Source organism: Anolis sagrei, chromosome 5 (genome assembly GCF_037176765.1).
Source record: "Anolis sagrei isolate rAnoSag1 chromosome 5, rAnoSag1.mat, whole genome shotgun sequence".
NCBI lineage: Eukaryota > Metazoa > Chordata > Lepidosauria > Squamata > Dactyloidae > Anolis > Anolis sagrei.
Genome location: NC_090025.1, coordinates 31,125,851 through 31,142,260, shown reverse-complemented (window position 1 = coordinate 31,142,260; position 16,410 = coordinate 31,125,851). Strand labels below are relative to the sequence as shown.

Sequence of the window (16,410 nt, the reverse complement as noted above, 5' to 3'; positions counted from 1 at the left end):
TCAGGCAGCCGAGCAAGGAAGGAATGTGGGAACCAACAATATAAGGACAAATGTACTATAAGCATATTTATTGTGTTATCACAACCTTTTAAATCACTGTCAAGTTGGTTCATATATTTCATATTGAGACATTAGTGCTTTCTGGAGGGGTAAAACAATAGGATATCTGCAAATTTGTTTCCTAAGATTTTTTTTTTTTTAGGATTCTTAAGATGCTCAAAGGAATTTATGATGTATCTATGCAAGTTAAATGCAAAACTGCTTGTATAGCAAGAAATAGGAATGAAAATGTAGTGGACAAGAAAGCACTATGAAATATTCATCAGCTGAAAAAAATACTACTTGTGTTAGAAAAATAAGTGGCAAATTATGATATCAGCAATGGGAGGAGAGCAATGTCCAGTCTCGATAAAATAGTGAAGAGTAGAGACATCAGACTGGCAACAAAGATCCGCCTAGTCAAAGCCATGGTCTTCCCTGTAGTCACCTACGGATGTGAGAGCTGGACCTTAGGGAAGGCTGAGCGAAGGAAGATAGATGCTTTTGAGCTGTGGTGTTGGAGGAAAGTGCTGAGAGTGCCTTGGACTGCGAGAAGATCCAACCAGTCAATCCTCCAGGAAATAAAGCCCGACTGCTCACTGGAGGGAAAGATACTAGAGACAAAGTTGAAGTACTTTGGCCACATCATGAGGAGACAGGAAAGCCTAGAGAAGACAATTATGCTGGGGAAAGTGGAAGGCAAAAGGAAGAGGGGCCGACCAAGGGCAAGATGGATGGATGGCATCCTTGAAGTGACTGGACTGACCTTGAGGGAGCTGGGGGTGGTAACAGCCGACAGGGAGCTCTGGCGTAGGCTGGTCCATGAGGTCACGAAGAGTCGGAGACGACTGAACGAATGAACAAAGAATAAACCATTGTATAAAAAACTTAAAAGTGATTTTTCATTCCTACTGAAATGGAAAGACTGGAACGTCTTCCAAAGCTTCCAGTCCTCTGTAGGCTAATGAACGGCACTCAAACTAAGTTACGCATTCCAAGTTCAATATAAACCAACCATAGCTAACTTCTTACATGATTTAAACAATACAGTAGAGTCTCGCTTATCTGACATAAATGGGCTGGCAGAACGTTGGATAAATGAAAATGTTGGCTGATACAAAGTCTCCTGTTACCCGTCCAATGCGATGCTAGAGACCTTGAATACTAACAACAGTGACCCTAAATGTTAAGCCAAGGCAATGTCTCAGGGCTAGAGCAACCCACCAGGAAGTGCCCAGGTGCAGAAGAAGAGTGCGAAAATCACAGAGGGAAGGAGGGAGGACGCTTCCGCTTCCGGTCCTGCCTCTTTTCTCCCTTTCCTCCCTCCCCATCTTGCCTTTTTTACTCATTGGGAATGGGGAGAGCGTTAGGGAGCACTCCTTTAATTGAAGGGGAAATGCTGGAGGAAAAGGGAGGCATTTGATAAGAGCATCAGATAAGACGGAATGTCGGATAAGTGACGGTCGGATAAGCAAGACTCTACTGTACCTAAATTCAACTTAATATGTACATAAACCATTTTAACGGTTTCAAAGCAGATGAATTGTTTTAAGTTTATGAGCACTCCAAATGTTTTCTTCTGAAATAACCCTTCTGCACTATAAATTTGCCTCATTCATACAGTAAGCAGTACAGAAACTGATGCTTCATTTTTCAGAATTCAAAATTTAGGTCTGGCACAGAAGATTTATTTCTTGCACAGATTTCAACTAACATTTCCTAACATCACTGAAACGTGAACAGCTTAACTGCCATGTAGAACTTTGAACAATGCTTTAAAGATTGCATATAAATGTTTTAACATATTGGTCTGCTTTTCAACTTTAGAATATCACAGATCAGATCTCCGGTTTATGTTGTTATTGTCATCATAACAACATAATACTTTAGCAGTATTATGATACTGCTAAAGACACCAGAACTGTTCTTGATATTCAAGAATTCTTCGGCTCTTTGATCAACATTATACTACTACAGGCAATCACTTGTAGCTGAGTATCATTGTCTTCCAAGTGTAAACTCTTAGCAATGGGTCCGCAAGTGACTGTAGAGACCTCTTCTCGATCTGCATTGTCTTTCACGACGAGGACACAGATTTCCAAATGGAAGACAGTCACGACAAGGATTTACTTGATGCACTTTCCTCTTGGCATGTTTCTCCTTTCACACTCTATTCGTTCTTCTTCAAAATCTATAGCACCAGTGTATGTATATGATATAAAATCAAACCTCAAATGAGTCTTAATGCTAATTGCCCATCCTTCTGAAAGCCTCAACAATCTCCCTAAATAGATGACTCTTGAGTTTCAGCAAATCAATCAACATTGATCTTCATTTCTTTAATAAAGCTGCTTCAGATCCCGCCCCCCTAAACTTAAAAAAACAATGTATTGACAGAGCATTACATCCATGCCTTCCATCTCATTATTCAGCAGAGAGGAGCAGATGCAAAGCAAAACACACACAGCTTGGCAATCATTATTATGCGTATCTTTGCACTATAGCACAATAAATGTAGTTTTAGCTCCACATTTAAGACAGTGGTTCCCAACCTTTTTTAAAAAAACTAGGGGCCACTTGACCAGGGACCACTCTCCAACATTGGTATCAAAAGGGTTACGAATCAGTTTTTGTTTAACTTTAGATTCGGTTTGGTTTTTTGGGGTTCAGATTCAGAAAATTGCATCGGATAGACCACGTCAGCTCTCGTTTCTGATACAGAACATATGCCATCCATTAGTCGCCATCTGCTCCCCCACAGAAAACCATATTTAATAAGCACTGTAAGAGGGTTTCGCAAGACCAGTCGCTCTCGTTGCAACAGTGTAATAATGGTGAGGCCACGGACCATGTTTTAGTTCTTGCGGACCACTGGTGGTCCATGGACCGCAGGTTGGGAACCACTAATTTAAGAAGACATATGAACTTTTGATTTATCATTCATTCTAGAGTTTAAATTAGAATTTATTTCAAATTAGCAGTCCTGAAATCATGTTTAGGTTGTTTGGATATACATGTTTTCATAGGTGCATTTCAAAACTGACAATAACTAAAACACAAAGACCAAAACAACATTTTTGAAACATTCATATTTTGTGCCGCAAATATTTAAACTGTTTTTATAAGTTAACTGATTTCCCAAAATCAAGAAAAGATTTTTGATATAAAAAATAACTTGGTAAAAAAGTTGTAAAATATCGTTCCATTTAATGCCAGCTGCCCAAGGCAAGATCCAAGCAGTTTCAAAATAAGCAGCTGCGCTTCTTAAACTGTTCCACCTTAATAGACATCCATGAAGTATAGATGTAATGTTTTCAAATTACTGTATGCTTCAAATTGTCCATTCAAGTTCATAAGAAATCCTCGCGTATTTTGAAGATGTGGCCGTATTGTTTTATTTTAACGTCCTCTACCTGATTTGAAAGAAAACAAGAAAACAACTTAGATTCCTCAGATCTAATCTGGAAAACATGCAAACTATCATATAATTAGTTCCTTCAAAAATAGGATGTAGTATTTCTGCATCATTCGTGACAATCCAGCAAAGGACAGTGGTGAGTATGACCTGCAATAAATGTCTGAGGGCCCTTCCAGACAGGTCCTTTATCCCAGGATCCAATCCAATGTTTTTTTACTTTAAACTGGATTATATGAGTATGCACTGCCAGATAATCTGGGATAAAACAGAAAACCTGGGATCAGATCCTGGAATGAAGGGCCCTCATTTTCTCATTGACCCACCACATTAACTGGGATTTGGGGCACAAGGTCATTCTGCAACACATTTTGCTTTGACATAATCAAGAAGGCATTACAGATACAACCAACTTCCTTCTGTGGTTGCATGTTCAATGGGAGGAAAATTGGCAGACATGGCATCGATGAACAGAAACCTACCTTCCTGAACTGGTAAAAATACCACGATAAGCATACAAAGAACTCCTGGAATATTCTGAAACCCTTAATTGAACCACACTGGTAAACAAAGGAATACAGTACTAAACATTCCTCAGAACAGAAACAATACTACAGGTTACCTATTTCAAAAATCACCATTGCTAAATTAATATGAAAATGCTTACCTCTGAACCCTCGGCCACCACCTCCACCGCCTCGTCCTCCTCTGAACCCTCCACCGCCTCTGCCACCCCTGAAACCACCTAGAAATAAGAGAACACAGGAAAGGAAGTTAAGATTTTTTTTGGTAGTAAATAAAAATATTGATATAAACCATGTTTTGGACTTCAACTTCCACAATTCCTAACAGCCTACCAGAGTGCCAAAGTTTGCCCATGCCCGATTTAGAAAAAAAAACCTTTCAGGGGCATCTAATGATGACTCAACAATCCCCCAAGCTGATTGCAAGAGTTATAGTTCAATGCACTCAGAAAGCATCAGACTGGCAAAGGGTGCTCTGAACAAATGCAAGGACGAAGGCAGCCTACCTCCGCCTCTACCACCTCCTCGGCCTCCTCCTCTTCCTCCGCGGCCTCCTCTCCCGCCTCTAGGAGGTCCTTTCTCTCCAGGAGGCCTTGGCAAAAACCTCTGCAGAGGGAGTAATTTTGCTGGATCGATATAAAACTGAAACAGAAGGCTTTTATTACAATTTGTCAACTCTTTCAATATCATGTTTGCATACATAAAATGTCTTAAAATTGGAGATGTACAGTTCAGTTTTACAGTATCATTCACAACCTCTGACCTCACAACCTCTGAGGATGCCTGCCATGGATGCAGGTGAAATGTCAGGAGAGAATACTTCTGGAACATGGCCATGCAGCCCGAAAGACTTACAGCAACCCAGTGATTCCGGCCATGAAAGCCTTCGACAACATATCTTTCAACTGTCAAATTAAATTAACCTTGTTTTTATTGAAGAAAATATTGGATGATGGAACAGAAGGCATGCTCATCAAATGTACAGATGACTGTACATGTGAAAGGGATCTAGGAGTTTTAGTACACCACAAGCTGAATAGTCAACAGTTTAATGCAGCAGCTAAAAAGCCTTCAAGGCTGCATTAATAGGAGTATAATATTGAAACTGAGGGAAGTCACAGACCTCCCTCAGCCTAAAAAGTCATAATATTTGATGTTTTTAACTGTTTGTATTTTAATGCATTTGTTTATTTTATTGATATGTATCTATGTGGCATTGAATTGTTGCCTTTGTAAGGCCACTCTGAGTCCCCTTCGGAATGAGAGGGGCAGGGTACAAATGTGGTAAATAATAGACCCATTCTATTCTGCTTTAATCAGACCTTACCTTGAATACTGTGACCAGTTCAAGAAGGATACTGACAACCTGAATATATCCAGGGAAGGGTGACCAAAATGATCAAAGGTTTGAAACTAAACCCAGTGAGAAATGGCTTAGGGAGCTGGGTAGTTTGGAGGGATTAAAAAAAACCTATGAGGGAAAGTGATAGCCATGTTTAAATTTTTGAAAGGATGTCACACTGAGGAGGGGGAAAGGCTTGTTTTCTGCTGCTCTGAGAACTAGGAAATAGAACCATTGATTTAAATTGCTGGAAAAGAGATTCCACTTAAACATTGGGAAGAATCTCCTGGCAGTAAGAGCTATTCAGCAGTGGAATATGCTGCCCCAGAGTGTGGTGAAGTTTCCTTCTCTGGAGATTTTTAAGCAGATGCTGGATGGGCATCTGTCAGGGGTGCTTTGATTTTGTCTTCCGCATTGCAGGGGGTTGGAGTGAATGGCCCTGTGGTTTCTTGCCACTCTAGGATTCTATCATTCTCATACCATTCTCTTTCTATTGCTGTACCCAGAGTTTTGTGGACTACAAATCAATTGATCAACATGTTATTATTTGTAATTCAGTTATTAATGACTAAATATTATTTAACAAATCTAGTAAGTTAGTCAAAGGTTTACATTTATTGAAGATAAACTTCACCTTACCTTTTGTAGTTTTTTGAAGGAAGACGCTTTCATATTGTCTGACAGTTTGACTGAAAAATACTATTAGATTTGCTTAAGGAAATCACTTGAAAAAGCATTTTATATCTCCTCCATAAGCATATTAATGGTTAACTCTTACACAAAGCCCAAGTCACACTTATTAATCGTAACTGGCTATAGTCCATTGACTTCAGTGTGTTTACTCTAAGGCCCCTTCGACACTGCCATACACTCCAGATCCACATTATCTGCTTTGAACTGTGTGTTTTATTGTTTTTATTGCTTTTATATGATTTATACTATATGTTAATGTTTTAACTATATTTTATGTTGTTGGGGGCATTCGATTATGCTGATTGTAAACCACCTTGAGTCACCTTCGGGCTGAGAAAGGCAATATATAAATATAATAAACAAACAAACAATATATGAGTGTATAACATATAATCAGTCCATATCAGATAACCTAGATATTATATGGCAGTGTAGAAGGGGGTCTAAATCTGAATAAAACTAATTTCTGCCTTTTAAATAATTAAATTAGAAAATAAACTATGGAAATTCTGAGAACTTGAGGAATACAATACCCTTCTTCCTGTTTGTTTTTAGGAATGATCTCTATCATTGTGTACTATCACTCCCATTTTAAAAAAATCAATACAGAAAATAATGAGAAGATATTAACGATAAATCTTAAAATGCAATGGAGACTAAATAATCACCATGAGAAGAACATTTCAGTGTCAAGGATTTTGTTACACTTGAGAAATCCCATTTCTGAGGCCCCCTCTACACTATCATAGACAATTTGGCTTTGAACTGGATTATATGGCAAGTTGATTTATATATGAATATTTAGGAAGATATTTCAAGTATACATGCAAATAGATTTAAACTACAGTTCTATAGTGGCTTTAACTGTTACTTTAATATGTTTTTATTTTGTGTAAATGACTCACATTTATTCCAGAAATGTTTTAAACTACTTACACTATATGTTATTCTGAGATCCTGTGATATAGCAAAGGTAAAGATTTCCCCTTGACATTAAGTCTAGTTGTGTCTGACTGGGGGGGGGGGGGGGGGGGGGGGGTCAGGGGTCATCTCAATTTCTGAAAATCTGGCGTTGGCCGTAGGCACCTCTAAGGTCAGCATGACTACATGGAGCACTGTTACTTTCCTGCTGGAGCAGTACCTATTGATGTACTCACATTTGTTTGTTTTCAAACTCCTAGGTTGGCAGAAGCTGGGGCTAACAGCAGGAGCTCACCCTGTTCCCCAGATTCGAGCCACCGATCTTTTGGTCAATAAGTTCAGCAGCTCAGCAGTTTAACCCATTGCGTGACATAGGATGGGATATAAGTGTTTAATAACTCAAAGGATACAAAGTCTCTGAGCTGCCCGAATATTTCATCCACTTTCCCAATCTGCTCTTTATTTTCTAAATAGACTGGTGCATTGAAATAAGGCACTTTGTTTTCTTGAGTGACACATTTGCAAACAATATCGTCTTCACAAGGGTGCATAAATTCTCCCAGAACTGCAAAAGAAACAGTAAGAAGTCAGTCACAATATTTGCCACAATATTTTCTTCCAATTCCATTAGAAGTGCATACCACTTACTGACTACACTTTCAGGGGGTCCCTGATCATATCCACCCCTGTTGAAGCCTCCTCGTCCTCCTCCACGTCCAAAGCCTCCTCGTCCTCCTCCACTTCCAAAGCCACCTCTTCCACCACCACGATTGAATCCACCTCTATTGAAGCCGCCTCCGCCTCGGTTGAATCCACCGCCACGGTTGCCCCCTCCTCTTCCTCGAAATGACATCCCTCCCTTCTGTTCAACAGAAAAATAGCAACAAAAGCAACACATTTCTAGCAAAGAACTATAATATTCACTGTGCCAATCACATTAGCTGGTGTTATGGGTAACACAGAACAGTCTATAAAACAATCCAGCAGACAGCACTTTGTAAGCCTTTCCAGAAGCTCAGTGCTCACTGAAATTATATTTTAGAGCAGTGGTTCTCAGCCTGTGGGTCCATAGATGTTTTGGCCTTCAATTCCCAGAAATCCTAACAGTTGGCAAATTGGCTGTGTTTTCTGGGAGTTGTAGGCCAAAACACCTGGGGACCCACAGGTTGAGAACCATTGTTTTACTATGAGAAACAGCAAAAATGTAAACACTGCAAAAATAATAGTGCTGTTTTTTAATGTTGTGATCCACTTTGTGACAAAAATGTAATAATAACAATTCTTAACGTATGCAAAATCTACTAGTGTAAACTTCATCATATTGTATTGTCGAAGGCTTTCATGGCCGGAATCACTCAGTTCTTGTGGGTTTTTTCGGGCTATATGGCCATGTTCTAGAGGCATTTCTCCTGACGTTTCGCCTGCATCTATGGCAGGCTTCCTCAGAGGTCAGACCTCTGAGGAAGCCTGCCATAGATGCAGGCGAAACGTCAGGAGAAATTCATCATATTGCTTTGTAACAAAAACAAATAGGTAGCACTCCAGTATTCCCAGCAGCTTGGAATTAAATTAAAACATAGATATGTAGATATGGCAGTGCGGATCCAGCTTTTGCTAGGTATCAAGATTGGGTGTACAATGGAATTTGTTGTATTGAAATACCAAAACGTTAGAAAGAGGAGTGCTTTCACTTCGTTTCTGAATTGCGGCAAGCCTGATCTATCTATCCATCTATCACAATGGGCAATATTTGTTTAGAGAGATTTTGCCTTTGCCTTCCTCTATGGGTTTCTATGGCCAAGTGGGAATTTTTATTCTGATTAAATCATTGTAACAACATTCATTCTTTGAGATGAATGTATTTACTTAGCCTTCACATCATCACCATGGCTATTATTAGTTGTTAAAGGGGGTATACTCTTTGGGATGACCTGTGTTTGCATATATATGTGGACATTGTTTCCAAAAGGTACTGAACCCATTGTTGGCTATGCTTGGAATATTGTGTACATATCAAAACAACAAAATCACCTCAGTGCAGGGTTCGAGAAATTGCATTTTATAGCAAAAGAATGAACATCCTCAGCATGTGTTCAGGTGGATTTGGTACCTTTTGGAAATAAACTCCATATATGTGTATGTATATATAAACACAGACAAATGTTGTTTTTGTTGTGTGCCTTCAGTCATGTAGGGGTAGACAAATAGAGTACACCAGGCATAAACAAACTTTGGCCATCCAGGTGTTTTGGACTTCAACTCATACAATTCCTAACAGCCTATTAGCTGTTAGGAACTGTGGGATTTGGAATCCAAAACACCTAGAGGGCCAAGGTTGGCCCAGACCTGGTGTAGATGCAGCTCAATGCAGTTAAAATACATTATATGTGTTTACAGTACACTGACCATTTCAAACTGCATCATATGGTAGTGTAGATCCAGCCTTAGAGAGCATGTCTTGCCCAAGTCCTCCCAATGGGTTTCCAGGGCTGAGCTGGGACTCAAACCCTGATCTCTTGGGTTGAAATGTGTGTCTATACCAGGGGTCCTCAAACTAAGGCTCGGGGGGCAGATACAGCTCTTCAAGGTCCTTTACCCGGCCCTCTCTCAGGGTCAACCTAAGTCTTAAACAACTTGAAAACACACAACAACAACAACAACCCAATCTCATCAGTGAAAAGCAGGCCCACACTTCCCATTGAAGGAGCCCCCGGTGATGCTGTGGGTTAAACCCCTGTGCCGGCAGGACTAAAGACTGACAGGTCGCAGGTTCGAACCCAGGGAGAGGCAGATGAGTTCCCCCTACCAGCTCCAGCTCCTCATGCGGGGACATGAGAGAAGCCTCCCACAAGGATGATAAAAGCATCAAATCATTCGAGCATCCCCTGGGCAACGTCCTTGCAGACGGCCAATTCTCTCACACCAGAAGCGACTTGCAGTTTCTCAAGTCGCTCCTGACACAACAAAAAAAAAAAACACCTTCCCATTGAAATACTAATAAGTTTATATTTCGTTAAAATTGTTCATCATTTTAATTATTGTATTTATTGCTTGTGTTTTTTGCACTACAAATAAGATATGTGCAGTGTGCATAGGAATTCATTCATCTTTTTTCCAAATTATAATCTGGCCCTCTGTTTAAAAAGTTTGAGAACTCCTGGTCTACAGAGTGGTATTAATTCTGTTTGGCACCACTTTGGCCCTTTCTACACAGCTGAGTAAAATCCCACATTTTCTTCTTTGAACTGGAATATATGTCAGTGTGGACTCAAATAACCCAGTTCAAAGCAGATAGTGTGGGATTTTCAGCCACGATATTCTGGGTTATATGACTGTGTGGAAGGGCCCTTTAATTCCCGTGGCTCAATGCTGTGGAATCATGGGAGTTGTAGTTTTACAAGGTCCTTAGCCTTAGAGGCCATGATGAAGTACTTTGGCCACATCATGAGAAGAAAGGAAAGCTTAGCGAAGACAATTATGCTGGGGGAAAAGGAAGGAAAAAGGAAGAGGGCTGACCAAGGACAAGTTGGATGGATGGGATCCTTGAAGTGACTGGATTGACTTTGAAGGAGCTGGGGGTGGTGACGGCCGACAGGGAGCTCTGGCATGGACTGGTTCATGAGGTCACGAAGAGCCAGAAACGAATGAACAACAGCAATAGCCTTCTCTGTCAAAGAGAGCAGCCCTCCCACACAGTCCTATAATAAAGAATATAATGGCAGAAAATCCCACAATATCTGCTTTGACTGGGGGCCCTTCCACACAGCCCTATATCCCAGAATAGCAAGGCAGAAAACCCCCACAATATCTGCTTTGAACTGGGTTATCCGAATCCACACTCAGATAATATGGGATTTAAACTACAAGCGAGGAGATTCCATCTGAACATGAGGAAGAACTTCCTGACTGTGAGAGCCGTTCAGCAGTGGAACTCTCTGCCCCGGAGTGTGGTGGAGGCTCCTTCTTTGGAAGCTTTTAAGCAGAGGCTGGATGGCCATCTGTCAGGGGTGATTTGAATGCAACGTTCCTGCTTGTTGGCAGAATGGGGTTGGACTGGATGGCCCATGAGGTCTCTTCCAACTCTTTGATTCTATGATTTTCTGCCCCAATATTCTGGGATATAGGGCTGTGTGGAAGGGCCCTGGGTTATCTGAGTCCACACTGCCATATATTCCAGTTCAAAGCAGATAATCTGGGATTTTGCACATCTGTGTGGAAGAGGCCTAAACTGCAAACTCCAGCATTCCACAGCATTGGGCCATGGAAGTTGAAGTGGTGTCAAACCACATTAATTCAACAATGTGGACGCACCTCTAGACTGGATCCAGCTAAATAGTTTAAAGTAAGGAATGGCAAAATTCCGTAGAAATCAATGAATATATGACACCACCCCCCCACCCCCCCCCCCAAAAAAATACCCTTTTCTGGTACCTTGAGCACAAAGATCCCCTTTGGCTTCCCACGTGGTCCCCAACACACACGCACCGGCCGCTTCTGATGACGTCAACGAACAGCGTCGCTTTCCCGCTGCCCGGCCAATCCCAAGCTGGGTTCTCGACACGCTCCTTCCGCTTGTCGGCGAGTCCTCTCTCCCTTTGCGAATCTATTGGCTAGAATGATCAAAGAGGTAAGGTCTTTTGAGAGCGACTGTCACTTCCGGCTCTCGTTCCACTTTCAGCCAGGATTATATTCCCAAAGTTTGGCAGACTGAGAAGTTTTTAAGTCAATGTTGCCTTAAAAACAAACAAAACAAAAACCCAGCTAGGGTTGCAACAAATCAGAAATGAGTTGCTGACACTAAACAGTAAGCCCACTTTTTAAAGGCAAGTCCTCAAAAGCATTAATAACTACAAATATTGCTTCATTTAGCATCAGAACGTTAGAATGCAAGAGTTGCAAAGTATTTAATTCAGTCCAGGCATGTTTCAGATTATCCAACAAGACGAGCCAAGAGTGTGATGCAGCAGCATAAAAAGCCAATGCCATTTTAGTCAATGCCATTGATTAGATTAATTATTACTGTGTAATGCAAGTAAAAGCAAATAAAGCTTAGGTAGAAATAAGGTTAAAATTGCTGCCTTTTTTGGATTTCAGAAAAAAAATTATATAGCACTATAATGTCTGGATCAGTGTTTCTCAACCTGGGGGTCGGGACCCCTGCCAGGTCACGAGAGGGTGTTAAAGGGGTTGCCAAAAACCATCAGGAAACACAGTATTTTCAGTTGGTCATGGGGATTCTGGGTGAGAATTCTGTCATTGGTGAGGTTTAGAATGCTCTTGAATTGTAGGTGAACTATAAATCCTAGCAACTACAACTCCCAAATGACAAGGTCTATTTTTCTCCAAACTCCACCAGTGTTCCCATTTGGGCATATTGAATATTCATGCCAAGTTTGGTCCAGATCCGTCGTTGTGTGAGTCCACAGTTCTCTCTGGATGTAGGTGAACTACAACTCCAAAACTCAAGGTCAATGCCCATCAAACCTTTCCAATATTTTCTGTTGGTCATGGTAATTCTGTGTGCCAAGTGTGGTTCAATTCCATTGTTGGTGGAGTTCAGAATGCTCTTTGTTTATAGGTGAACTATAAATCCCAGCAACTACAGCTCACAAATGACAAAATCAACCCCCCCCCCCCCCCCCCAGTATTCAAATTTGGGCATATTGAGTATTTGTGCCCAATTTGGTCCAGTGAATGAGAATACATCCTGCATATCAGATATTTACATTATGATTCCTGACAGTAGCAAAATGACAGTTATGAAGTAGCAATAGTTTTACGGTTGGGGTCACCACAACATGAGGTGACCCCAGCATTAAGGGGTTTCGGCAATAGGAAGGTTGAGAACCACTGGTCTAGATCAAGCATGGGCAAACTTTAGGCGGTTAGGAATTGTGGGAGTTGAAGTCCAAAACACCTGGAGGAAGGCCAAAGTTTGCCCATGCCGAGACAGACGTAGAGACGTAGTTTGAAATGGGATCCGCATGGATGCTTCCAAGGATATGTTGAAATCCAAAACATCTGGAGGGCTTCCAAATCTGTGTCACTCAATAATGTAAGACTAGTCAAACACATGGTTGATGGTCATGATGCCTCCCGGTGGCTCAATGGGTTAAACTCTTGTGCCGGCAGGAATGCTGACCAAAAGTTCGCATCCAGGGAGCGGGGTGAGCTCCCATCTGTTAGCTGCAGCTTCTCACATGAGGACATGAGACAAGCCTCCTACAAGGATGGTAACACATCAAAACATCAAGGCATCTCCTGGGCCAACAAGCAGTAAACAGAGTTGTCAAAAATATAGCCAGTTTAAGGTTAAGAAAACACAAATGCCAGGAGAGTATTATCAATCACATAGATAAGATAGCTGTGAAGAACAAAAATGGGGGAGGGCTGCTGGTAGATTCTATGGTCAAATACCTCCAAAACACCAGGTGCCTAATTAATCAGCTATGTCACAGCTGCCAGGATCATCACAATCTCTACCTCATTTTTGTTAAGAAAAGGATGGTGGCATATCTTCAACATCCTCCATTTCGTGCAAAGCTCCCTGCTTTCTCCTATCATCAGGAGATGCACATGCCTGGACATCTGGCTCCTCTGTTCTCAATCATCTGACTCCAGAAGGTGAGTTATGACAGTTTCCAACCTGCAATGACTCTAAAATAGGGTTTTCTTGGCAAAGTTGGTTCACAGGAGATTTACCTTTGCCCTCAATCACAGTCGGTTCCTACAGCTAAGTGAGGATTCAAACCCTGGTTTTCAGAGTCATTCCACATAAACTTGTCTGATTTTCTGGGTTGCTGTGAGTTTTTCCAGGCTGTATGGCCATGTTCCAGGAGCATTGTCTTCTGACGTTTCACCCTCATCTACGGCAGGCATTCTCAGAGGTTTGTTGGAAATTAGGCAAGTGGGTTTTCTGTATCTGTGGATTGTCCAGTGCTGGAGAAAGAACTCTTGTCTGTTTGAGGCAAGTGCAAATGTTGTAATTGATCACCTTGATTTGCATTGAATAGCATTGCAGCTTCAAAGCTTGGTTGCTTCCTGCCTGGGGAATCCTTTGTTGGGAGGTGATTAGCTGACCCTGATTGTTTCTTGTCTGGAATCCCCCTTTTTTTGAGTGTTGTTCTTTATTTACTGTCCTGATTTTAAAGTTTTTTAAATACTGGTAGCCAAATTTTGTTTACTTTCCAATGTATAGGGTGGTAGGAATTGGAAAGTGGGGGCTTTGTGGGTGTGTTCAGCTAAAATTGGTCACAGAGCCCTCTTCGGCCCCTCGTGCCTAATGCTCAAAGATCTGTCTTCCATGCAGATGTTTGGGGACATTAAGAGCAAGCCTAATGTAAACACTCACATCCTGCCTCCTGTTTTAGTGCTGCACGTTTCTCAGGCAAATGCCAAAACAAGTGATTCAAGATCTAATCTTGACCCAGCATCTATATTTGTAATTGATACCATTCAATTTTAACATCCCACAAGCGCTGCCATAATAATAATAATAACAACAACAAATAAATAAATAAAAATAACCTACTTTTTTGCTACTTTTCTATCTTATATTATTCCCCCACTTTCGCTGTAACTATATAAAATTCAATAAAAATTTATAATAAATAAATAAATAAATAAAAACAACCTAGGCTACCAAACAGCAAGAAATTCACCAAAAATCTCTCACTTGTTGTACATGGATGATCTAAAGCTTTATGGAAAATCAGAAACTGAAATCGAGTCACTGACCAACAGTCAGAATCTTCAGCACTGACATCAGTATGGAATTTGGCCTAGATGAATGTGCCACAGTGGCATTAAAGAAAGGGAAAATTACACAAAGCGAGGGCATAGAGATGCCAAACGGACAAACCATAAAGTACAACAAGCCTGAAGCCTATAAATATCTGGGCATACTACAACTGGACAATATCAAGCATGGTCAAGTGAAAAATTTGGTCAGCAAAGAATATATCCAAAGAGTCAGAAAGGTTTTGAAGAGCAAATTAAATGGCGGAAATACGATCAAGGCTCTCAACACCTGGGCCATCCCCATCATTAGATACACTGGTGGGATTGTGAACTGGACAGAAGCAGAGTTGAATGATCTGGACAGAAAAACAAGAAAACTGATGACAATCCACTACGCATTACACCCGCATAGTGACATTGACAGACTTTACTTGTCCAGAAAATCAGGAGGCAGAGGGCTTCTGCAAGTGAAACAAATGGTAGAAACACGCCCTGGCAGATTATGTGAAAGGCAGTCAAGAACCAACGTTGAGGGAAGTCAATAGTAGTAAACTGCTTAAAGTGCAAAAGACAAAGAGGGAATACCGTAAAAACACAATCCAGAGCAGAAGAGAAAACTGGCAAAAGAAGGCTCTCCATGGACAGTTCCTGGGAAAAATTGAGAGCCAAATTGACAAAGAAAAAACATGGCTGTGGCTCACAAATGGAACTCTGAAAAAGGAGACAGAGAGCCTGATTCTGGCAGCCCAAGAACAAGCCATTAGAACCAATGCCATCAAAGCCAGAATTGAAAAGTCGACAACAGATCCCAAATATAGACTCTGCAAGGAAGCAGATGAAACAATAGATCACATCCTGAGCTGCTGCAAGAAGATCGCACAGACAGGCTACAAGCAGAGGCACAACACCATTGCTCAGATGATTCATTGAAACTTGTGCCACAAATACCATCTGCCTGCGACAAAGAACTGGTGGGATCACAAGCCGAAAAAAGTTACAGAAAATGAACACACCAAACTCCTCTGGGACTTCCGGATTCAGACAGACAGAGTTTTGGAGCATAATACTCCTGACCTCACAATCGTGTTAAAAAGCAAAGTATGGATCATTGATGTCGCAATCCCAGGTAACAGCAGGATTGCAGAAAAACAACTGGAAAAGCTGACACGATATGAGGATTTAAAAATTGAACTGCAAAGACTCTTGCACAAACCAGTAAAGGTGGTCCAGTGGTGTTCGGCACACTGGGTGCAGTGCCTAAAGACCTTGGCCTGCACTTAAACACAATTGGCGCTGACAAAATTATCATCTGCCAGCTGCAGAAGGCCACCTTACTGGGATCTGCACGCATTATTTGCCGATACATCACACAGTCCTAGACACTTGGGAAGTGTCCGACATGTGATCCAATTCAACAGCCAGCAGAGTGTCTGCTGTGGACTCATCTTGTTGTGTTTCAAATTATTATTATTATTATTATTATTATTATTATTATTTACCTATATGCCGCTTTTCTCTCACAATTCGGACCCAAAGCAGCTTCCAACATTTTAAAATAAGATCCCTAGGGAGGTGAAGCCTACTAAGATTGTCTTGGATTTTCCTCTCTTTCTATAAAACCACTGGGCTGTAAAGAAAGTGGTATAAAATATATCCCTCGTTCACTCTCGCTATATGGGATTATTTCTGCTCAATCTCCAATGTGTAATTCATGAGCAAGATATTGAAACATATGG

The 16,410-nt window shown here is 41.1% G+C and overlaps 1 protein-coding gene across 3 annotated transcripts; it reads right to left on the bottom strand.

The window, feature by feature from the left end:
* Nucleotides 1-2,343: 2,343 nt before the first annotated feature.
* On the bottom strand, nucleotides 2,344-11,474 carry GAR1 (GAR1 ribonucleoprotein). Of its 3 annotated transcripts, none has more exons than XM_060779097.2 (7): nucleotides 11,420-11,474; nucleotides 7,583-7,796; nucleotides 7,345-7,499; nucleotides 5,960-6,019; nucleotides 4,485-4,620; nucleotides 4,122-4,199; nucleotides 2,344-3,452 (listed from the first exon to the last, which is right to left on the bottom strand). In XM_060779097.2, the coding sequence occupies exons 2-7, from the start codon at nucleotides 7,785-7,787 to the stop codon at nucleotides 3,439-3,441; spliced, it is 648 nt and encodes a 215-aa protein (XP_060635080.1). In that variant the 5' UTR covers nucleotides 7,788-7,796; nucleotides 11,420-11,474; the 3' UTR covers nucleotides 2,344-3,438. The 3 variants fall into 3 exon arrangements, with proteins under 3 accessions (XP_060635080.1, XP_060635078.1, XP_060635079.1); XM_060779095.2 differs by having other exon boundaries at nucleotides 11,366-11,460; XM_060779096.2 differs by having other exon boundaries at nucleotides 7,583-7,793; nucleotides 11,366-11,444.
* Between the last annotated feature and the right edge of the window lie 4,936 nt (nucleotides 11,475-16,410).

Bases quoted from the DNA above. Each gene is read 5' to 3' on its own strand.
- GAR1 (XM_060779097.2), bottom strand. From the start codon at position 7,787: ATGTCATTTCGAGGAAGAGGAGGGGGCAACCGTGGCGGTGGATTCAAC. The intron at 7,500-7,582 runs GTAAGTGGTATG...TTTCTTTTGCAG, and splicing joins ACCCCCTGAAAGTGTAGTCA to TTCTGGGAGAATTTATGCAC. The intron at 4,621-5,959 runs GTAAGGTGAAGT...CTTCTGTTTCAG, and splicing joins CCTTCAAAAAACTACAAAAG to TTTTATATCGATCCAGCAAA.